The 25,144-nt window shown below is 34.9% G+C and overlaps 1 protein-coding gene across 2 annotated transcripts in view; it reads right to left on the bottom strand.

Moving 5' to 3' along the window:
- Window positions 1-25,144, bottom strand: part of BDP1 (BDP1 general transcription factor IIIB subunit) — a 93,336-nt gene that overhangs the window by 63,953 nt on the left and 4,239 nt on the right. For both annotated transcript variants that reach the window (XM_078067214.1, XM_078067215.1), the window contains exons 4-12: window positions 22,434-22,710; window positions 20,883-20,992; window positions 19,932-19,991; window positions 18,235-18,363; window positions 16,963-17,096; window positions 15,540-15,634; window positions 8,659-8,713; window positions 5,141-5,284; window positions 1,401-1,685 (exon numbers count right to left, since the gene is read on the bottom strand). In XM_078067214.1, coding sequence (XP_077923340.1) covers window positions 1,401-1,685; window positions 5,141-5,284; window positions 8,659-8,713; window positions 15,540-15,634; window positions 16,963-17,096; window positions 18,235-18,363; window positions 19,932-19,991; window positions 20,883-20,992; window positions 22,434-22,710 — 1,289 coding nt within the window. The remainder of the gene's footprint in view (window positions 1-1,400; window positions 1,686-5,140; window positions 5,285-8,658; window positions 8,714-15,539; window positions 15,635-16,962; window positions 17,097-18,234; window positions 18,364-19,931; window positions 19,992-20,882; window positions 20,993-22,433; window positions 22,711-25,144) is intronic.

Below are 25,144 nucleotides of genomic sequence, written 5' to 3' on the forward strand. Positions count from 1 at the left end.
TGACCTGAGCCAAAGGCAGATGTTTAACGACTGAGCCACCCAGGCGCCCGAGATCTTAATTTTAGAACATTAATGAAAAGATAATCAACTTAAAATTGTGTAAGTTGTAACTGTGTTTTGAGGATCAGCCCAAATTTCCTGGGTAGTTTACAGCATTCTCCTTTTATCTTGCTTAAATTTTAAATGGTTAAAATTATTTGTTCTATATAGCTAGTTAGGAAGCTACAGGTAGACTGGCCTATTCTGCTCCTTCAGAAGAATCATAATTAATAACACAGTAACTGCTATCATTTATTTAGTACTTACTAAGTGACAGAAACTCTAAGCCCATCAAATGCATTATCTCATTTAATATTGAAAACAGTCCTATTAAAAGGTGGTAAACCCATCAGAGAAAAAGAACCTGAGTTCAAGATCTTAGGTGACTTACCCAAGGTCATATTTAGCAAACAAAAAAAGCTGGAATCTAAACCAAGGTCTGTTTGATTTCCAAAGTCCAACTTCTTAATTACTGAGCTATTCTGCTTTTTATGTAATATCTTTAATAGAAAACCACAAGTGAGTATAATATTGTGATGCCTATAAATTATACTATGCTACTACCACGACTCATTTATTAAAATCATACTGGTAAAACTAAACTACATAAAATTTAAATTCTATAGAAAGGTTTTTCTGGTTTGCTACTATCTTCTTCTTCTCTATTTACTTGGTTATCTACTTTAAGTAATCTACATATGAATTCTTAAGAGACTAAAAATGCCTGAAATCTCTTAGCCCTCATTCCCTAGCAAATCCTGGGTGTCAAAATGCCTGCATTCTAAGGGAGCTATAAAAAAAATAGAAAAGAAAGAAAGCAAGCAAGCAAGGAAGGAAGGAAGAAAGAAAGAGAAAGAAAGAAAAAGAAAGATCGAAGGAAGGAAGGAAGAAGGAAACTGATTTCAGTAGCTCTTTTATAAAAATTAAACAACTTATTATGGATTCAAAGGTGCTCTGTAGAGGTAGAACATGAACACCTGTGATTTATTAAGATACACAAGCATTATACAGTTAACTATACACATTGTTATGACTTCTAATCACTGTTTGGTTTTAAGTAAAAAAAGATCAAGACCTGAGCTGAAATCAAGAGTTGGATGCTTAACCGAATGAGCCACCCAAGTGCCCCAGAAACATACTTTAGAGAAAAATTTCCCCAGTTCACTTTGGTTTCTTTACCCCTCAACAATAAACTTCTTTCCTTTAAAAACAAAAGGATTTAACACAGTAACATGAATATAGAATACAAAACTTAAACGTTACTAGTTGCTACTACTCAGAAGTATTTAAATTACGTATCATACTATAGTACACATTTTCTCAAGTAATACAGGAACTATTAATATATTTAAGAAACTTACTTTTGTATTTTTCTCCTTTAGAATGACCTAACTGAACAGTGGCATTTCCTGAAAGATTTTTTACTTCCTGTTTACCAACTTCATCCTGATTCTTTCTTCTTCTTTTCTTTTGATTTAGGTTTGGTTCTAATGCAATCTGTTCTGAATCCTGTCCTGTTAAAGTCTGAGACTGTTGTTCTTCTTCAACTATCTGAGCATCCTTTTGAGGTGATTCTGTGTCTGAAATTTTGGTGCTCAGAGACACATCTGGATCATCATTTCCTCCTTCACTGGCAACTTTTTTCACTTTGAAAATAAAAGATATTGTTATAAACATATAAATAACCTACAGAAAAAAAATTTTTTTTTTAAGATTTTATTCATTTGAGAGAGAGAGAGAGAGCGCACAAACTGGGGGAGCAGCAGGCAGAGACAGAGGGAGAAACAGGCTCCCCGCTGAGCAGGGAGCCCGACGTGGGGCTCGATCCCAGCACCCTGGGATCATGACCTGAGCCGAAAGCAGACGCTTAACCCACTGAGCCACCCAAGTGCCCCAACGAAAAATTCTTAAAGATGGAGAAGATAAATACTGAAGGATATCTGGGCAAAAATTTGAAGACAACCTAACACGTCCAACTGGGAATGACTAGAGAAGTTATAGTACACTTACACTATAAAAATCCATAAAAATCCACACAACAAATAATAATGAGGTAGGCGTATAAGTAGTAATATGAAAGATTTCAAAAAATATTGTTGCACAAAAAACTCAAGTTGCAGAAAACATATATAGTATGATGTCTTTTTTTTTTTTTTTTTTAAGATTTTATTTATTTATTTGACAGAGAGAGACACAGCGAGAGAGGGAACACAAGCAGGGGGAGTAGGAGAGAGAGAGAAGCAGGCTTTCCGCGGAGCAGGGAGCCCGATGCGGGGCTCGATCCCAGGACCCTGGGATCATGACCTGAGCCGAAGGCAGACGCTTAACGACTGAGCCACCCAGGCGCCCGTATGATGTCATTTTTATTAAGCAAAAACAATTACATATCCTCTAAGACACACATACACTTGAATAAAGGAGTTTACTAATGGTTATCCCTAGAAAATCTGGACAATTTGATTTGAGGGCAGGGTACAAAAGAGAATTCAACAAATTTATTTTCTGCACCATTTGTTTTTCAATGTACAATCTTTTTAACAAGTATTTTTAAACAATTTCTAGTGCCCTTTTTATGAAGGCATATTCACAGTTAACTGTATCAAAAGATGAAAACAAGGGGTGCCTGGGTGGCTCAATTGGTTAAGCGACTGCCTTCAGCTCAGGTCATAATCCTGGAGTCCCAGAATCGAGTCCCACATCGGGCTCCCTGCTCAGCAGGGAATCTGCTTCTCCCTCTGAACCTCCCCCCTCTCGTGCTCTCTCTCTCATTCTCTCAAATAAATAAAATCTAAAAAAAAAAAAAAAAAGATGAAAACAATAAATTAAGTTTAAAAAACCAAACGAGAGATCACCATGGAGACATCAACCAAAAACAAACTTAACTTCACAACCATGGTCGATCAAGACATCTTCTCTAAAAATATCTAATCTTAAAAAAATAGTAAAATTCAGTGTCATTTACTTTTGTTAAAAAAAGTCATAACAAGATTTTAAAACTGAGAAGACAATACTGGATTCTCTTATCAGAATAATAAACAGTAATTTTTAAATTCTGAGACTTGTAATAATATATCTGAAAAGTTCTCACATTAAGATACAATGACTTACTTATGCTTTCATCTGTTACATAATAATCATGTTAATATATCTATTTTAATCTCTGAGGGCCATGTATAGTAATGGGATAGAGCTAAACATTCTTCATGACTGAAGAATGAAATAATTTTGTAGTTACCAATACTATGTTTAAAATGATACAGACATCATGGTCCAGAAAAAGAAATATTGGATTGCTCTGTGCAGAAAAGAGTTAATGTAGCAGACCTCACTGCTATCCCTTCAAAGTCCTGCTTAAAAGGTTGGCCTTTGGGCTGTGTCTGGAAACTTGGGCTTGGGGAGAATTCACACCAGCCTGACAAAAGTGGCCTAAAATGTTTGTACAAACAAGGTGGTTTATGCTGAAAAACTGTTTTCGTTTTGGGAGTTCTGAATTCTGACATGTGCCAGGCAGAGAGTGTCTACATGACCAGCTTCCAATAAAAACCTTGGATATTGAGTTTCTAACAAGCTTTGCTGGTAGACAACTTGTTATGTATCTCATCATGACTTGTTACTACAGGAATGAAGCATAACCTGTGTGACTCTAGGAGAGAGGACTGGTAAGCTTGCACCTAAATTCCCCTCCACTTGGAGCCACATGTCTTTCCCTCTGCTGATTTTATTCCGTATCCTTTCACTGTTACAAATCTCAGCTGTTTGTACAACTATATGTTGGATCTTGTGACTCTCTGAGCCAATAATCAGACCTAGCAGTAGTCTTGGAGACCCCTAAAGCAGGCTCTTACGGCCCTAGGCTCGAGTCCTGCCTCTGTCACTACTAAAACTGTGAGACCTTAGGAAAAAGGAACAAGATCTCCAGGGCTGTTTCCAAGTGACTAAAACAAACGGAAAGGGTCTGGGATGTGGACTACCTAACATACAAAGTTCCCTATAGTTCCATGATTCTTTAAAGTACTGGATAGAGCTAAACATTGTCCTCCTAGATCAGAATTCAAATAATTAAGAAAATATCTGCTATGGGGCGCCTGGGTGGCTCAGTCGTTAAGCGTCTACCTTTGGCTCAGGTCGTGATCCCCGGGTCCTGGGATCGAGCCCCACATCGGGCTCCCTGCACCGTGGGGAAGCCTGCTTCTCCCTCTCCTACTCCCCCTGCTTGTGTTCCCTCTCTCGCTATGTCTCTCTCTGTCAAATAAATAAATAAAATCTTTAAATAAAAAAAAAAGAAAATATCTGCTAAAAATACAAATACCTACATATAAACAAGGTTCTACCCAGTACAAGTCAACATTAACCCTCAGAAATAAACTGTGCTCGATATTATACTAAGCAAAATAAGTCAATCAGAGAAAAGACAAGTATCATATGGTCTCACTGATATGAGGAATTTGAGAAAACAAGGCAGAGGATCATAGGGGAAGGGAGGGAAAAATGAAACAAGACAAAACCAGAGAGGGAGACAAACCATAAGAGACTCTTAATCTCAGGAAACAAACTGAGGGTTGCTGGAGTGGTGGGGGTGGGAGGGATGGGGTGGCTGGGTGATGGACATTGGGGAGGGTATGTGCTATTGTGGAGCGCTGTGAACTGTGTTAAGACTGATGAATCACAGATCTGTACCCCTGAAACAAATAATACATTTTATGTTAAAAAAAAAAAAAAAGGTAAAAAAACTGTGCGCAAACAATACAATTCAGTCACAAGCAGAAGTATCAGAGTTCCATTTTTTAAATATTAGAACTTTGTGCCAAGTTTTACAAAGGAAAATGATGATAAATAACCAAACATGACACCCCCAAATTCCAATGGTCTTTTATTAGCTACAACTATGCCCTAGATGCAAGAAAGATGTTAAATAGCCCAGTCATGCCAATTATAAAATTTACACAGAAGTACTATTTTGGGTGAGATAACTAAAAGACTGGAGAAAAATCAATTCTCCCCAATGGATGCCCAGATGATCTAAACGACATAGGAATGCTCAAAGACTTGAGGGACAACATTCCAAGTCTATTATTATTAATAGAACACTCTTTTACTTTACCTTTAACATTTTTCCGTGGTTTAGAGGATTTCTTCTCCTTTAAACTCTGATTTTTAACAGATTTTTGTTTTCTTTTCTCTTCTTCAGCAAGAACTTTCTGAAGCAAATGAGCAAAAAAATCGAAGTCAAAAGGGCGCTTTTCCTCTGTTATAAAAAAAAAAGAAAAAGAACCTTCAAGTTTTTATTTTAAAAAAAGAAAGAATTTTCAAGTATCATGATATCAAAAGCAAATGGGGGGGGGGGAGCCTGGGTGGCTCAGATGGTTAAGTGTCTGCCTTCAGCTCAGGTCATGATCCCAGCGTCCTGGGATCGAGTCCCGCATCGGGCTCCCCGCTCCGCGGGAGGCCTGCTTCTCCCTCTCCCACTCCCTCTGCTTGTGTTCCCTCTCTCGCTGTGTCTCTCTTTGTCAAATAAATAAATAAAATCTTTAAAAAAAAAAAAGCAAATGGGCTTATTAGCAGGAGAATGCATAACCAACTCTAGTCACTGTAGTAGTCAGACAAAGGAAAATCAAGCAATAAAAAGGAATAAGCCACATTAGTTTAAAAAAATTTAAAAAGAAAAAAAATAAAATTTAAAAAGGAACTATGTACTGATATAAGTGATATTATAGGAAAATTTCAAAAATGCTGACTAAAAGAAGGCAGACATAAAAGAGTACATACTGTATGATGCCATGAATAAGAAGTTCTAGAATAAGCTAAACTAATTAACCTATGATGATTCAAATAAAAACAGCGGTGGCCCTGCATCAGGATAGCTGTGGAAACTGACTAGAAGAGGATACGAGGGGCCTTTCTGGAGTGATGAAAATGTTCCATACCTTGTTTTGGGTGGTGGTTACACGGCTATACTCTTTGTCAAAACTCAAACTATAAACTGCACTGTAAGTAAATTATCAATCAACTTTAAGACTGATTAGTATGACTAATTCCTCAAAAGCCTCTCCACCACATATCCTCTCTTATCACAACCCTTTCACTGTTTACTCTTCCAAGTATCAACAAAGAAGGAAGTAAATGAATTTTGATCAGGACCACTCTCACTAAATACCTAACAACATCATTACATCAGAAAGAGCCATGAACAGGGTGCCTTGCAGGCTCAGTCAATAGACTGAGTCATGGGATTATTGATCTCAGGGTGTGAGTTCAAGCCCCATGTTGGACGTGGAGCCTACTTTAAAAAAGAAAAAGAAAGCCATGAACAAACCAGGAATGAATCCATTACAGGAGTCAAATCTTTGCATAACATCTACATCTAACAATACAGTGAAGGTAGAAAAAATTATGCTCTATATACATAAGCCCCAAGATTGGTTTAATTGCCTCAGAAAAAGAGGTATACAGGGGTGCCTGGGTGGCTCAGTCAGTTAAGCCTCTGCCTTCGGCTCAGGTCACAATCCCGGCATCCTGGGATGGAGCCCCGCACTGGGCTCCTTGCTCAGCAGGGAGCCTGCTTCTCCCTCTCCCTCTGCCACTCCCCCTGCTTGTGCTCTCTCGCTCTGTCAAGTAAATAAATAAAATCTTAAAAAAAAAAAAAAGGAAAAGGGGTATATACTGTAACAAAAATAAAGTAGCCTCAAGAAACAAAGCCCAAACCTAGGATTCCTGAAGGCCCTATTTATTGTGGACCCAGCCTTTTTCTGTTCTGACCATCCACAACAATGATTCTGAAAAATACAGCATTAAAATCATTCTCAAGAGGATGGGGCACCTGGCTGGCTCAGGAGACAGAGCATGCAACCCTTAATCTTGGGGTTGTGAGTTCAAGCCCCACAATGGACCTAGAGATTGCTTAAATAAATAAACTTTAAAAAAAAGTAATTCTCAGAGGAATTGAAAATACAAGTTATATGTAATGTATGGTGATTAACATAACATAATAAAATAAAAAAAACAGTAAAAAAAAGAAAATAGAAGTTATAAAAGAAAAAAAATTGAGGTGTTTTTTTTTTTTAATTTTCCACCACAAAGCACCCAAATCAGTGAATTTAACAGTTTTCTATTATAATGGTTTTAACAATGGCTCCACACCCCCATAAAGACTTTACAGATCTATAGATTCTTTTCTGATTATAATGCACTGAATGTAATGCACAGTTTCAAGACCACCTCTCCAAAATGGAGAAGGTTGACGACCAAAACAATCCAGATCTTCCAGGAGCCATTCCTGGAAGTCGTGTCCCTGAGGACCCAAAACAACATTGGGTGTAGAGTCCAGTCATCTACCTTAGTGTCTACTCGTAAACACACATGCTATACAACATCAGTCCTCACTTGAGGTTTTGTTCTGAGATTAGCACTACAGCAACACTGAATACATTTATTTATCATGAAACATTGATAACTATCTTCCAAAGACTAGAGGTACTTTATTTTTTTTAAATAGGTATCAAATCTTTGTCTGTCTTTTAAGTTTATTTATTTATTTTTTTAGTAATCATTACAATCAACATGAGGCTCTAATTCATAATCCCGAGATCAAGAGTCACAAGCTCTTCTGACTGAGCTAGTCAGGCGTCAGGCATTCCTACAGGTACTATTTTAAACAATGCATTCAATTTTGTTTTTCTGTACAGATCTCTTGATGTTTTCCTCTGGACTCAAAAAGAAAAAAATGTTAATTTCAATGAGGCTATTACTCAAAAGCTGAAAAATATCTATCACTCCTTCAAATCAGGTGTAAATTCAGATACCATCTTTTTAGACAAAACGTTCCTGACCACTCAATCCACACATCCACTCCTCACTCCCTCTTTTTTCTTCTTCTTAGAAATTACTCACTTTCTGCAATTAACCATGCTTACTGACTTTATCCTTTCCCCCAACCAATTAGACTTACGGCTCTAAAAACAAGCTTCTCATCTGCCCTGTTCACCAGTATATCCTCAATGCCTAGAACATTAACTAGCACACAGGAGGTATTCAGTATTGTTAACTGAATGACCACAAGAAGGAATAATCTATAGTATAAGTTCTTCCAGAAACAACTTCTTCTTGAATACAGTTCCCTCAAAATAAAAAACATTTAGAAATGGTGTCTTCAGGGGGCACCTGGGTGGCTCAATCAGTTGAGCGTCCAACTCCTGATTTTGGCTCAGGTCATGATCTCGGAGTTCTAGGATCGAGCCCCGAGTCAGGTGCTCAGCAGGGAGTCGGCTTGAGATTCTCTCACTCCCTCTCTGCTTCTCCCCCGCATGAGATCCCTCCATCTCTCTCTAAAATAAATAAATAAATCTTTAAAAAAAAAAAATGGTATCTTCATTTCCTTTATAACTTCTGGAACTCAGAGCTCTGCTTACTTGCTTCTTGATGTTTTAGCTTATCCCTTGCCTACAGATCTGTTTGTTATCAGCTCCCAGACCTGCACTGCTAAAGAGAAAAATCTCCAGTCTCATTCTTCCTATGACAATAAAGAGGCAAAACAAATCTAAAACACAATGGACTAAACACAAAAGATTGGTCATTTTTTAAGATCTCCAAGTGGTATGTTGTAAAAGAGGTCTTAATACTTACGAAAGGCTTTGTCTATTCTCCATCCATTTGTTTTCTCTTCACGTTTAAATTTATTCTGTTAATAAAAGAAAAAAAAACCTATAGTAATTTTCTCCCATTAAAAAAGTGAAGAGTAGGGGCACCTGGGTGGCTCAGTCGTTGGGCATCTGCCTTCGGCTCAGGTCATGATCTCAGGGTCCTGGGATCGAGCCCCATATTGGGCTCCCTGCTCAGCGGGAGGCCTGCTTCTCCTTCTCCCACTCCCCCTGCTTGTATTCCTGCTCTCGCTATCTCTCTCTGTCAAATAAATAAACAAAATCTTAAAAAAAAAAAAAAAAAAGTGACGATTACAGAGGTGCCTGGGTGGCTCATCGGGTAGGCATCAGCTCAGGTCATGATCTCAGGGTCGTGAGATGAAGCCCTGCTGAGACTCCACACTGTGCATAAAGCCTGCTTGAGATTCTCTCTCTCTCTCACATTCCCTCTGCCCCTCTCCCTTGCTCACACGTGCATTTTTGTGTGTCTCTCTCTCTAAAAAAATTAAAAGGTGGGGCACCTGGGTGGCTCAGTCAGTTAAGCACCTGCCTTCAGCTCAGGTCATGATACCAGGGTCCTGGGATCAAGTCCCACGTCAGGATCCCTGCTCAGTGGGGGGAGCCTGCTTCTCTCTCTCCCTCTACTGCTCCCCATGCTTATGCTTTCTCTGTCTCTCTCTCTCTCAAATGAATAAATTTTTTAAAATCTTTAAAAAAAAAAATAGGGATGAAGATTTATACTGAGCTCCCTGAACCTCCTTATAATCAACAACATAAATCAGCAATGGAAGCTAAGTTTACAGAGAATACAAAAAAATATAGTCAATTAGCCTGGTAACAGATCAAACCGTAATCAATTAAGCTAACCAGTATTAGCTTTTTAAAAACTAATATATTCACATCAAATTAAACATCTTATGTTGTTATTCTAATGTTTGTTATGACATGGAGGAAAGACTGTAAAGAAACAACTAAGCAAATTTTTGAGTCAGGCAGTTTATCTTTAGAGCCTTCTTTATATTAAGGCACATTTCTTGATTTTCTGAGCACCAAAGATCACATCATTCTCAGCTGAACACCAGATTAAGATGGAGATGGTTAAAGTTTAAGGTTCCATCCAAAAGTCATTATGAAGTCTGAGAGTATAAGCCTGTGTTTGAGAATGTCAAAAATGTATGCATATCCTGCAGGAGCAAATAATCACCAATCTCTCCCTTCTATAAATCAGTAGTCTAAAAGCTTTTGTTGAAAATACAAAAATCAAACTTTTTATTGGAAAAAAATAGAGAAAAATTGCACAAAACAAAGAAGCACTTCGTGGCGCCCTTCTTCCCTCTGAAAAAGTCTAACCACTAACCTGACTTTAAAAGAACTCACTTTCTTGCCTTTCCTTACTGTTTATCATTCAAGGGCACATCTTTAAACTCTTTAGTTTAACCTTGCCCATTTTTTAAAAACTTCATAGGACTTTAACATATTTTTATCTATAGGTTATCCTTCTTTTCCAGTCTTTATTTTCTTCATAAAACTTATTACCAAGTAACATCAAACTTTTCAAAGATGATCATCTTTCTCCTACAAAGATTATATTATTCTTTAAATGTCTCCTCAGAAGTTACCTCCATAAGGCTATCATCACTAAATTAAATATCCTAAGAGAAATGCCAATCAGCTTTAGGCATCATTCAATTTTAAAACATTACTACATGATATTTCACCTAAATGAGAATATAATTGAGAACAATTTAAAACATTTTAAAAAATGTATTGTTATTTCACTGAATTTATAGGCAGGAACTATTCCAGACTAAATTCCATGATTGTAAAATAAATCCCATTATAGTCACCTCTAATGCTGATAAAGTAACTGGTTACAGGCTTACTCAACACATCCAACCACACCAAAAATAACTTTACCACTGAACAAAATAAATGAATCAACTATTTCCAAACACTAGACAATAGCAAGAGCAAAACTACAACTCCACATTTCCAGAGAGAATGGAAACATTTAAGATGTGCCAATGTTCACTCTAGCTCTCTGACTGGGCTACATTTCCTAAACAATGAAAAGGAAATAAAGGCCAAAGGGAGCAGAACTCTCACTAAGCCAAGGAGGTAGAGAATCTCGGGGTTCTAGAGAAAAGAGAGCTATTTAAAAGGGGAGCCTCACAAGCCTAGTAGAAGTATCCCATGGGTCCTTATTCTATATCTGGGTTCCACATGCCCAAAGCATGAAGCCTAAGAGAGAACAACTCCTCCAGGAATGAGAGCAGAAGAAAGATACTAGCAGTCACATAACACAGTGAGGTGATAGAATTCTAGCCCACACAAATGGAAAGTTAACACCCAAACATTTACTCCAGACACCAGAAAAGCCACCTGTTAGAGATAAGGACCACAGTCTTAGAGCAGCCTTTCTCAATTGGGGTTCTAGCAGGAGAATTAAACCCTAATGCCCTAAGGCATCCACTATATGTAATGAATTACCTTCTCTCCTGTACATCTAGAACAGTACTAATATGGCGGTCCTTGGAGAACATAGAAAACAGTAATTCAAATTATTTTCTATGATTCAGATGAGAAACCTAGAATAAGGACCAGTCTAGATCTGCCTTATTAAAGCCTAAAACCAAGCCTTGAAAGGCAAAGGAGAGTTGGGAGGACATTAGCTACCTTTTAGAATAAAATAACATCCTTTAAAGGAGAAAAACAAACATAATCTAGACATTATCAAACATACCAACCACAATGTCTAGTACTCAATTAAAAAAACTCCATAAGACATGAGAAAAGATAGAAAAATGTGATACACAAGGAAATAAAAGGAGACTCAAGAGAAATAGATCAATATGACAAAGATGTTGAAATCAGTAGACAAGAAAGTTAAAGCACCTATTATAAATATGTTCAATGATTTAAAGGCAAATCTACAATGAACAGATAGAGAAATCTCGGAAGAAAGGAAACTAAGAAAAATAACCAAGTGGAAATTACAGAAATGAAAAATATAACATGAGAAATGAAGCATTCACTGAATGGGCTTATCTGCAGATTGAAGAAAGCAGAAGACAGGGTCAGTCAACTTGTGAACGCAATAATGGAAACTAACCAATACAAAAAAAAAAATCAGAAAAACAGAGCTTTAATAACCTGAAGTATAATGTTATGCATACTAACACACATTAAGTGGAGTCCCAGAGAGCAAGAACAAAGTGGAAAAAATATTGAAAAAACACTATCCCTGGGCAAATCATAATCATACTGTTGAACACCAGAGTTAAAATATCTCGGGAACAGCCACAGAAAAACAATTTATCACATACAAGGGAAGAAAAACATAAATATGACTGACTCTTCATCAGAAATACTGGAAGCCAATGAACAATGGAATGACAATATTAAAACACTGAAAGGATAAACTGTCAAACCACCTGCATATCCAGCAAAAATATCCTGCAAAAGTGAAGCTGAAATAGAGACCTTCAGATAAATCAAAATTGAGAGAATTTTTCAACAGCTGACCTGCCATTCAGACCTACAAGAAGAAATGAAAAACATTAAAATTGGTGGCTAAATATTAAACATGGCTACATATTAAAACTAGCTTCTTTTTTCTGCTCAATTTCCTTTAAAGATAAAAAACTTTAAGCCAAAATAAGTTGGACATAAAACTGGGTTATGTAAAAGTGAAATATAGAATAGCACGAAAGATGAAGGGTAAATAGAATATACCTTTAAGAGTTTATTACTTGTGCAGTATGAAGTGTAAAGAGTAAAGTGGTACAATAGAGAAAATAAAAAATATTAAAATTATCTGAATAACCCAAAAGGAGGCAGCAAATGAGAAGTGAAAAACAGATGGGATAAGTGGAAAATATTGAGATGGTAGACTTAAACCCAGTCATATCAATTATTACATTAAAGTAAATGAACTAAATTATTATGTGGAAATGTACAATAGACACTTTGTCTTATTTTTATCAAAGGTCAAATAAGAATTCAATGAACACTTCCTCATCTCTGTCAGAAATGCCATCTATAATAAAATTAAATAAAAAGGTAGAGTGTCAGACTGGATAAATTGCTGGAGCCACTACAGAAAACAGTGTGGATGTTGCTCAAAAAAACTAAAAATAAAATTATCATATGATACAGCAATTCTACTTCTGGATCTTTACCTGAAGGGATAAAATCACTATCTCGAAAAGATATAGTATCCTCATGTTCAATGCAGCATTATTTACAACAGCCAAGACAATCTACTGTACAGTGACAAATGAATAAAGAAAATGTGGCACATAGGTGTGTGTATGTGTGTATAGGAATATTATTCAGCCATAAAGAAATCCTGCCATTTGCAACATCATGAATGGACACTGAAAGCATTGTGCTAAGTGAAATAAATCAGAGAAAGACAAATAATATATTATCAATTCAACAACATACTAAAAATGAATGCACCCAATAAAAGAACTTCAATATACATGAACTTCAATACACATCAAAAAGTGATAGATATAAACACAGAAACAGGCAAATCTATAATCATGGTTGCAGATGTCAATTCTCTCAGTTAACTGATAGAACTAGGTAACACATCCAACAACTACAGAGTACACACTCATTTCAAGTGCACCAGGAATACTGACTAAGATAAGTACAACAGGTTTTAAAATAAATCTCATTAAATTTCAGAAAGATGGAAATCTTACAGATTGCTATTTGACATTCACAATGGAATTAAGTTAGAAAATAGTAAGATATTTAGCTATGTCCCAAATATTACGAAATTAAACAAAACACTTCTAAATAACTTACATGTAAGGTAAGAAATCACAAGGAAAACTAGACAGTGTTTTTAACTGAATAATGAAAACAACCTATCAAAATTTATGAAATGCAAGTAAAGCCGTGCTCAGATGAAAATGTACAGCTTTAAATGTCTAACTAGAAAAGAAAAAGGGCTTATAATCAATCTAAATTTTCATCTTAAGAAGCTAGAAAAAGAGAGAATTAAAGGCAGAGTAAATAGAAGAAAGGAAATGTTAAAAAGTTAAAAAAAAATGAAAATACACACACAATTGAAAACATATAGCTAAAAGTTGGTTCATTAAAAAGATTTTTGGAAGTCAAAATACCCTTAGCAAGAAAAGGAAAAAAAAAGGGAGAGAGAGAGAAGGAAAACATCAATTATCAATGAAAGAGGACTATCCACCACACATTAAAAATTTCAGTAAACAGTATGAAAACTTCATACCTATAAATTCAACAGCTTAGCACCAAAACTGACACAAGACAAAACTGAAAATCTGAGTATACCTATAGGTATTAAAGAAATTGAATTTATAATCAAAATTCTTCCTGCAAAGAAAATTACAGGCCCAGATGGTTTCACTGTTGAATTCTATCAAACATTAAAGGAGAAATACCACTAATCTTAAATTTGTTCACATAAAAGAGGAAACACTTTCCAACTCATTTTCTATGACCAGCATAATCCTAGTTCCAAAATATTTTGGACAAAGACATTAAAAAAAAATTATAAAATATCCCTCATGAACAAAAATGCAAAATAACCCTCAAGAAAATACAGTAAAATTCAACATACAAAAAGAATAATACAAGTTTGGTTCAACACTTGAAAATCAATATAACTGACTAGTCCATTTTCACTTTTCTATACTTTGCCCAAAGACCTGTTGGAACTATACTAAACTTAGGGGAGGAGTCTATATAATTTTTGAGAGAAATAGTCTAGTGACAAACTTATCATTAATTACTCAGATCAGAAAGTTCCCCTAGACAATCAATTTCTAGTGTTAGGGCGCCTGGGTGGCTCAGTTGGTTAAGCGACTGCCTTCGGTTCGGGTCATGATCCTGGCTGGAGTCCTAGGATCGAGTCTCACATCAGGCTCCCTGCTCGGCAGGGAGTCTGCTTCTCCCTCTGACCTTCCCCCCGTCATGCTCTTTCTCTCTCCTCACATTCTCTCTCTTTCTCAAATAAATAAAATCCTAAAAAAAAAATTTCTAGCTTTAACATTTTGTTTTCTTTACAAAGATCAACATTAGAAAAGGAACATAAATAATATAAACAATTCTTCATCTTTTGCAGAAATATAACGACCATTACACTGTACATGGTCCACAGGCGAAGGATCCATGCCTGGTCTAGTTCAAGAAAAAAAAAAATCTATCCTAATATTCTTTTAATTAATGAAGAAAAAAACCCATGGTTGAATAAGATCTCATCATAAATTGGAAATGCATTATAGCAACATAGTGTGCACTCAAATGCACTTGATCCCAGGAAACTTGTAATTAAGTTTCTCGCAAAAAGAACAATAAAACAGAGAATGCTCATTCTTTCAGGCATATTAAAGCACTAATTTACACCACTGTTGTTAATAGTGTCCCTCACTGTCTAAAAAGTTAAGATAGCCGAGGAAAACAATGGTTAGTTCAGATAAAGAGAATTATTTAACTTACCTTGCTTCTCTCCATGCCTTCCAAGGAAATTCAGAAACACATTGTGTTCAGAAGCTACCCTTAACCCAAATATTCTGGTACATTTATCTTCTCTCCTCATTACTTAGCTCTTCTTTTATCTTAATTTCTTTGGTTTTATTGGTACTCCCTCAAATCCATTTTAGAAGTGGGCAACATATAAATAATATGTTAAAACTAAGGAGACTCTACTCATATTACAATCAATATTTCATTACTTTCTGAGCTATACAAGGGGAAAGATCTACCCAAAACATTGTAGTGAAAAAGGATGGACTGAGATTTAAATAAAAGTTAAAAAAATAGTATTTATAATTTTTGGACCTTTTCCAATCAATGAATGTAATGGGTTTACTTTACCTTAATTTCTATCCTTGCTCTGTGAGGAAAAAGCTGTCCAATCATAGAAAAGTCAGTTCCTACCATGCTGATGGCTAAAAAAAACATATCTGTTTCTGTAAAAATAAAAGATTTAGAAAGAATGAAAATTAATCTCAGTATGTCAGAGGAAAAAATCTTAGATTAAGTATATATTTTGAGTTAAAAATAAATTTGAGAGTACTTAATAGTATTTAGGAAATCTTTAGTCAATTTTATTGCAAAGACCTTCATGAATCTCAAACATCTCTAAACTTTTATACAGGAACATGATAAAAGAAATTTGTATGTTCATACCAAAGCAGCTGGAATATAAAAAAAAAAAAAAGACGACTACAATAACATTCTGCCTTTCTGGTCTCAAAGTGACCAAACTGTCAGTCACAACCAGTATATTACTGCTTTAATGGAAGCAACTGAGATGTGCTAATTAGTATGTGAAAGAAAGTGGCTAGAAAAACACATAAGAAACTACTAATAGAAGTAACCTCAACAGAATAGGATTGCAGAAGTCAAAGGAGGGAAGTATAGAATCTGTCTTATTGTCCTGTATTATTCTGTTGTGTTTAATTTTTTTTCCCAAAACAACTTGCATTATTTTTATTAAGAATAAGCAATACCATTCAGTAGGTATTACATGCTTTTTTAACAGCCTAATTTTTACCTTTACAAACCTTATTATACAATGAAGGTATAACATTATTATGAGTATTAAAAATATTAATAATTTTCCACAAAAATTTTTTTTTTTTTTTTTTTAAGATTTTATTTATTTATTTGAGAGAGAGAGAATGAGAGAGAGCACATGAGAGGGGGGAGGGTCAGAGGGAGAAGCAGACTCCCTGCAGAGCAGGGAGCCCGATGCGGGACTCGATCCAGGGACTCCAGGATCATGACCTGAGCCGAAGGCAGTCGCTTAACCAACTGAGCCACCCAGGCGCCCAAAAAATTTTCTTTTTTATACAGGGATTTGACAGAGAGGAATATTCCTAAAAATTACTAAGATAAAGCCAGAGATACAGTTCTATGGTATCGGGAGAGGGACCCCACTGGAAGGTGCCAATAAAATTAGCTAAAGAGAAAATAACATGGTTTGTGTTTTATTTACTTACAGAAAATTATTCACTTTATTTCAAATAAATAACCTACACAATTTAAATGAAAATTAGTGGGGCACCTGGTGGCTCAGTCATTAAGCATCTGCCTTCGGTTCAGGTCATGATCCCAGGGTCCTGGGATCGAGTCCCGCATCGGGCTCCTTGCTCGGTGGGGAGCCTGCTTCTCCCTCTCCCACTCCCCCTGCTTGTGTTCCTGCTCTCGCTAACTCTCCCTCTCTGTCAAATAAATAAATAAATTCTTAAAAAAAAAACATTTAAAAATAATAAATAAAATGAAAATTAGTTACCTTTATTTGACCATGGTTTAGAATAATAGTTCTTCCTAAAGCTGGAATATGTAGTTGTAGAACCACGCTCAAATATGGGGTCATTTTCCTCAACCACACAGGGGCCTTTTGTCCTTAAAACTTCTACAGTTAAACTGAAAAAGACACATTTTTAAATAGATCTGCACTAAAAACAGAGAAAAATAATAAATGATATCTGAATAGTTATATTTTGAAATTTATCATGGCAGAATCATATCAAAAGTATAACATGAGGTATGCATATTTTCTAAGAATCTGCTAATTTTCATTTAAAATGTGATTGCCAACGAATAAAAATAAATGCGAACATTTTTCCAAAATCTTTAACAGCAATATAAAATTTACACATTATCTTTGGGCCATCAAAAAATTATTTGTTTTATTAACTTGTGAATGTCTCCTATATTTAATATATATTTTCTTATCATGCTAGACCCAGCAGGAAATATCGAGAAATATAAGCATTTGATATTTATGTTCTATGTTCCTATACACAAAGCAGTTCAATACTTTTAACTATTTAATGACCAGTAAAATCATCATCACAATATAAAACACACAAAAACAATTACTAATAGTATTGCATTAATGTTTAATTATCATAGAATTTTATATGCTATAAAAAGATTTTTTAACTAACTAAACTGTCGGAAGACTTTCTATCCCCCCTTTTTTTTACTTACTACCTATGAATTTATCTTCTTTTTAAAAAAACATACTTTGGACAAACAACAAATTCCACAATGCCAAATTTGAAAAATTTAATGTTATAACCGAGAAATTAAACTACAAGGTGAATTAAACCTTGTCATAACAGAAATCACAGAATATTAAACCTATGATTCATTGCATTTTCATTACTTATTACCAAACAACAAAACATGGTATTAGTTAATAATATGAAAACCTGAATTTTGACTTCAAGACTGAATCAATTTTTGAAATCCATCATCAGTAGAGGCCAGCATATGATTAGTTCAATAGCTCATCCCAATTACCAGTAAAGTCAGTAAACAATGGTGGTAGGTTAATGGATGATAGATCAGAAGTACCATCTTTTCATACAAAACATAGCATAAAAATTCCTAAAAATTATAAATTAATCTAACTCACTTTTCCATTTACAATACCCATTAGAAAAATACAAGTATCAGTGTCTAAGTGACAATGACTGATGCAGAAACTCTCTCTCATTAAACAAAGCACATTTGTTCTGAGGTTTGAAAACCACAGTCTTTTTTTTTAACTTACCTTTCTTCATCCAAAATAATGGAACCATCTTCTGCCACTTTTACTCGAGGAACCAGCAATGGCCCGTCATCTACCTCTTCTTCTAGTTCTTCATTATCTGCCGTATCAGGAGTACTCTTACCTTCTTGCCTACCAAATGTAAAGATAGGTTAATTCATATATCCTTGAAAAGAAGTATTTTCTGAATACTACGAACTTGTGAAGTAAGTTACTTCAAATCCTACCTTCTATTTATTTCCAACTTTCCCTATAACCTAATTGAAAATATTACATGTTAAGGACAGGGCTATAAGAATTTCTCTGATTTTATCCGGTAGCACTTAGTAAAAAGCTTTCACTCACTTTTGAAAATAGAGGAACAAATTCTCATCTTTTCTGTCTCAACAGAGTATCAGATAAACGAAATTGATACTCATCTTTTCTGTCTCAACAGTATCAGATAAACCAAATAGATAATGGGTAATTAACAACAACAAAAAAACCCTTATAGTTATAAAGCATTAGTTTCCAGACCATTTTATTAACCCTTCATAACAATCCTTGGGCATTAGTATTTTCCCTTTTCTCTTAAGATTTTTAAAATTTATTTATTTGAGAGAGAGAGAGAGAGAGCACGAAAGGAGGGGAGGGAGAGGGAGAAGCAGGCTCCCCACTGAGAAGGGAGCCCAATGCGGGGCTTGATCCCAGGACCCCGGGACCATGACCTGAGCTAAAGGCAGATGCTTAACCAACTAAGCCACCAGGTGCGCCAAGCATTACTATTTTCAAACCCATTTGAGGTCTGCAGTAGATAAATAATCTTTGCTCTAGATTACACAACAGTAAAGGCAGACCAAGAAGCTAAATACAGTTTTCCAGATAGTAACTCTGAATCCCACATACCTTCCATTCAACTATATGGTCTCCTTAAGGTTTTACAGAAGCAAACATAACCCATAAATCTGTAAAAATACAACCTATTACTAAAGTCTGATAATTCTGCTTTAAAACAATATAAATTCTAAGCAGAATAGCAATCATTACTTAATAACCTTTGAAGTAACAACCAGAAAATCCCAATGTTTCTGGCAATTTTCCATAATCCCTCCATTTTGAATTACAAAACTACAATAACTTCCCAGGAAGCCTCTTGGAGACATTTCCTACTAGTAAGTGACCATTACAGTGCAGTGTAGAAGGCAACAAGAAACTTGTACAAAAAACAGACTCTCTAGTGGCATCAAAACTATAAAAAGAAAGGAAAGGAAAGGAAAAAGAAAAATATATACATGCTTGTTTAGAGAGACACAGAATGGAACTAGAATGATACGTTAAAAAATCAGTAACATTTGTTGCCTCCACAGAGGAACAAGATGACAGAAAAACAGATTTGGAACACTTTTCTCAGTATACTTTTGTTCCGTGTGGTTTTTATACCATTGTATTATATTATTATTCTAAAACAAAACAAAATCCTTTTTAATTTTAAAAGCTTTAACCGAAATCATACCATTGGCCATTTCCATATATAATACACAAACAGTGTAAACCTTTCATTTTGATTTAAATCAGGCATTAACTTTTATTCTTGTTATTCTATTTAAACATTCCTATCACATGTAACTTGACTGTAACAAAAAACATTATTTGATTTCATTTTTTAAAAACTCTACCCACCAAAGAATTTATTTAAAGAAAACAGTAAGATAAAGGCTTACTCTCTTGTCTGGACTGGCGTCAATGATTTTTCAGTTTTCTTTTCTTGCTCCAGTGAAGAACTAACAAATAAATAACATTTGTTTTTAAATATGTAAAAAGATTTAATATTTAATATAAAAAAATACTTTTAATTTACACATGTCTCTTCTATCCATCAGCAAGAAAGAAATTATTTTAACTTGCTTTTTTTTTTAAATGATACACCATAACATCATTATTAATGACAGTGTGTGGTCCAAGAGTCAATTTCTCAGTCAAAAATTTTGTCATCAAGTATAAATAATTTGCTACGCCGTAAGTACAGAATGTTTTTACTCTCTAATTCCTTAGTGAAGGGAGACTCTCAGTCCTGAGGCCTAAAGCAACCTACACGTGGCTTTTCTCTATGTCAAATAACACAAAACCTAGGTTTTTGGCCCTTCCTTCAATAGGCCAACCTGAAAAAGGCTATACTGAAAACATGCCACTATTCCTACATCCACCTGCTAAACCATGAAGAACATAACACTGAAATTTATTATAAACTGTCTGCTTCTCCAGGCTAACTTTGATTAAAGAAGCTTTGTTCCTGGAGGATTTGTTAATCAAATGCCACTATATTTAATTAGGAGGTAGGGCATAAAAATTGGACCATTCCTTTAGAATCAGGTTATAGTGATGAAAGAGAATCTGTAATACTGATTAGAGAAAAACTGTTTAGTTGGTTTTACAACAACTTAGTAATATAAGAAAAGAAACTTATTTTTTAATTTCAGAGGTAAAGGATACCATCCCAAAAAAGCAGTTACATGAAATACCACTAAATTTTGTTAAAAAATTCTCTCTAAAAGAACATCATATGTGCTATAAATTTAGTCAACATGCTTTTGGAAAACACTGAACCTCTACTCTAAAAGTGATACTTAAATCACTACATACTCAAAGAAAGGAAAAAAGTAAAGTTTACTTACGTCATTGGATTGTTATCTGGCAGGTAATATATGAAATCTCTCATAGTCATTTTTGAACGATCTGGTGGCTTCTGACTTTCATTTATGGCATATTTGTTTTTCCATTGCTTCTAGACACACAAACACACACAAAAATCCACTTTTATTTTACAAATACAGAAGAATTTCACATGTACTATACTCCAAGGTACAGCTCACTGTTGCATTCATTCCAAGTGATTTAATATTATTCCTACCACAATTATTCCTAATTTAAGGGAAAATTTTCTAAAGTGAATATTAAAAAGTTGTAGCACAACAAGGAACCTTAAAAACTAAAGTGTCTAGGACTGGACAAAAGCTCAATGTATAAATCTTACAAATGTCTTCTAACGAAAAGAGTTTACTAAGAATTTATAAACATACAGCTTTTGTTTACCCTGTAGTGATCTGGATTTGTGAATTTTATAAAATTCTTGAAGCAAATGTTTAATCTTTTAATTCCGCAGAATAAATTTACCTAAGCAGATTCAATAAACATAGAACATTCTGAAAGACTTCAATTTTAGAGGATATAGATTCAAATCCCACTAATGTTTGACACAAAGCAAGTAACCTCTATGAGCCTATTTCTGTCTGTGTAAAATAGTGATATCTACTTCACAAATGTGATAGAATTAAATAACAAATATAAAGCACCATGCTAAGTGCCTGCCTCTTAATTAAAAAGGGCATTCTGTAATTAAAAATAAGAGCTGACATGTATTTGCCAGACACTAGTCTAAATGTGTTTTACATGTATAAACTCATCCAATCTTTACAACCCTCCAATGAGATACATACTATCAGTCTTATTTTGCAGATGAGGACACAGAAAAATTAATTAAATTGTGCAAGTTCACATAGTAAGGGATTACTCCCAAGGTTCAAATCTTAAGTATCTAACTGCAGATTTACATGCTTCACTATTGGTACAGTGCCCTCTTGGAAAAATAATCAATCTTCAAGATTAAAAAGAAGATGGAAAAAAAAAAAAAGATGGACTCTACTATACACATACGAGAAAATTTTTCCATTTATAATTTCCATATTGTCAACTTAGAAAATATTATCAATTCATTTTGCTCAAGTATACTTGTCTTAATTCAAATAAATATAACTCATGTCACTTGGACATCATGAAAAATCAGATTGAAGGCTTATTTTATAAATATGCTTTGTATATATTTCTATGTATGTATATGTACAGAACTTCTACTTGTGGCCTTCACCAAAAACAATGAAAGATATAGAGGAATATATAAAAATTAACATAGTGGGAAAAAAAGCTTATTAAGTCCATTGGGCTTATTAATCACTTAACAAAAAGGATATTGACTGATCAATTACAGACCTACCTGTACCCCTGAAACAAATAATACACTATGTGGTAATAATAAAAACAAAAACAAAAAGGATATTGATTATGCTCCATTAAATGCTATAGATATTTTTACTCCAAATGATGCCTTATTAACATAAAAACAGAATTCTAGCAGAGACCAGTCAAAATGTGATTTTTGTCTCCCTTACCTTCTCTTTTCTTAATTCTTCTTTTAACATTTCTCTTAGTTTCTGGGCTTTATATAATCGGTATCTGTCTGAACATGGCTGTTTCTCTTTTGTTGAAACAGGGTTTGGTTGTGGAACTTCTTGATTAACTGTAGATAAGGGATGAGATTCTGAAGGAACATTGACACCAGGCTTAACCAGAGTAGGAGTACTTGATATTCTCTTTCTTCTCTGTGAAACAGTAGAGGAAGATTTACTGGATTCTTCAACATAATTCTCACTGTCAGTCTTTTCATCACTGTTGAAATTTTAAAAAAAGAAAAAAAAGGGGGCACCATGGATCTTTCATATTCTAGTTTCAAAAAACTAACCTGGTGAAAATCTAGAACAGTAGAATCTCATTATTAAAAATATCAATGACTTGAAATATACATCAATCACGACAGAGATAAATAAAAATTTTATTTAGTAAATGTTTTTAACAGATATATAAGTTCTAAAAAAAGGCTGTTTTTTTTTAAACTTTCCTTACGGCAACAGAACATATTATTTCATGCTCATGCTAACTCTTTTAAGAAAACAAAAGGCCAAGTTAGAAATTAAAGCTTAATTACCCTATTTTGAACTACTGCCAATTGTTTTTCTTTATAATCTATACTGACATCCCACTGAACTGATCTAAATTCCTGAAATTTTACTCTATCAACCTGAGATCAGTCAAACCAAACATACAAAACTTCAAACTTCTAAAATATCTCTACTGCAGTATTTGAGAATATACATTTAGCTACATTAATCAAACCAAATATTGTCTGAGGCAGAAATCATTTATCTTTTGTTGGTAACTAGTTACACAGCTACCAAACTCCTCACCCAAAAAAAGTACTCAGTCACTCCAAATCACATATTAGGTATAGCTCAGATTGGATACACATATTTCAGGAATGGCCTGAAAGCAAATTAAGTCAAGAAGACAGAGGGTATAAGAATTAAAAGGACTCAGGGCACCTGGGTAGCTCAGTCGGTTAAGCGTCTGCCTTGGGCTCAGGTCATGATCCCAGGGTCCTGGGATGGAGTCCTGCATCAGGCTCCCTGCTCAGCAGGGAGCCTGCTTCTCCCTCTGCTTGCTGCTCCCCCTACTTGTGCATGCTCTCTCTCTGACAAATAAAAAATAAAATCTAAAAAAATAATAAAAATTTTTTTTAAAAAGTGGAAAACGCCTAGACCTATAGAATAACCTTTCCAAGAAATCTCCATTTTTTTTTGAAGTTTATTTATTTTTTTTAGTAATCTCTGCACTCAGTGTAGGGCCCAAACAACCCCAAGATCAAGACTCGCGTGCTCTTCGGACTAAGTCAACCAGGCACCCAAAGAAATCTCCAATTTAAATTCTTATCTCAGCCTTTATAACATGATACATGCACCATGTGCATTTCACCCAATTATGTTGAAACCATAAGGACAAAACATACATCCTATGTTTTACAACTGCAAAAACCCACAAAAAAGAAAAACAGAAAGTAAAAAAAACAAATATACTCCCTAAATGCCAACTCTAAGAAACCAAATATCCTCAACCTCAAATGTCTCAAGACTACAGAACCTGAGTAATTTATTAAATTATCAAACAGCACGCACTTATATGTAGTTAACAGGATCTGGGCAAACTTTATTAATAGTGACTGATATTTGTATTTCTTTTTTTAGGAGAAATTTTGAAAAAGTATTCATATAAGAAACTTGGAGATTACTAAGCATCACTAATGGGCTGGCAAAATAACACCCTATACCCAGCACCAGTATAGGCCAACAAAGTTTGGCCAAAAAGAAAGGGATAAAATTTTCACCTTCCTGTCAGAGCATACAGAGAATTTATACCATCTCATTGTCATTTAATAGGGTCGGGTTTAACTGCTTTCCTCACATTCATATTACAGAAACAGAGGTTATTAGTAGCCCAACTTGTCTTAACTTAATTACTTTGTTAATTACTACCATCGCATTTATTTTATTTTTTTTTAAGATTTTATTTACTTATTTGAGAGAGAGAGAATGAGAGAGAGCACATGAGAGGGGGGAGGGTCAGAGGGAGAAGCAGACTCCCCGCTGAGCAGGGAGCCCAATGCGGGACTCGATCCAGGGACTCCAGGATCATGACCTGAGCCGAAGGCAGTTGCTTAACCAACTGAGCCACCCAGGCGCCCCCATCGCATTTATTTTAATGATAAATAACTTTTTGTAGGCAACTATTCTGTCATGTCCTATGCAAGATAGTTTATGTCAGTTTTTTCTAAACTCCACAATAACTCTCCAAAGCGTGTAATATTATCTCCATTTTACAGTATTAAGTTCTGCCTGGCCAAGTCTAATAAACTGTTAAATTAAGAAAGAAGTCCTGAATCCAAATGTGGTACTGGCACATGCTTTTCCCTTCAGAAAACATCACTATAAAGGGGCATGCCATCAAATCAAAGCAAGTAACCACATCTCCCTTCCACTGACTCGAATCAGCAGAACCAAAGTAACATTGGTCTTTTAAGAATAAATGAATGTTTTAAAAATTTTAAAAACTACTTAACCTCCTCAAAGTACTCCGGAAGAATAAAAATTACGGTAAAGAAATCTAAGCTAATGAACATTACCACGTGTGGATACTTTTCACTTCAAAACTGTTACATGTGGATTCTTCCCACCACCTCCTGAAGACACGGTCCCCACCCCGAGAATCTACA

Source organism: Halichoerus grypus, chromosome 2 (genome assembly GCF_964656455.1).
Source record: "Halichoerus grypus chromosome 2, mHalGry1.hap1.1, whole genome shotgun sequence".
Lineage (NCBI taxonomy): Eukaryota > Metazoa > Chordata > Mammalia > Carnivora > Phocidae > Halichoerus > Halichoerus grypus.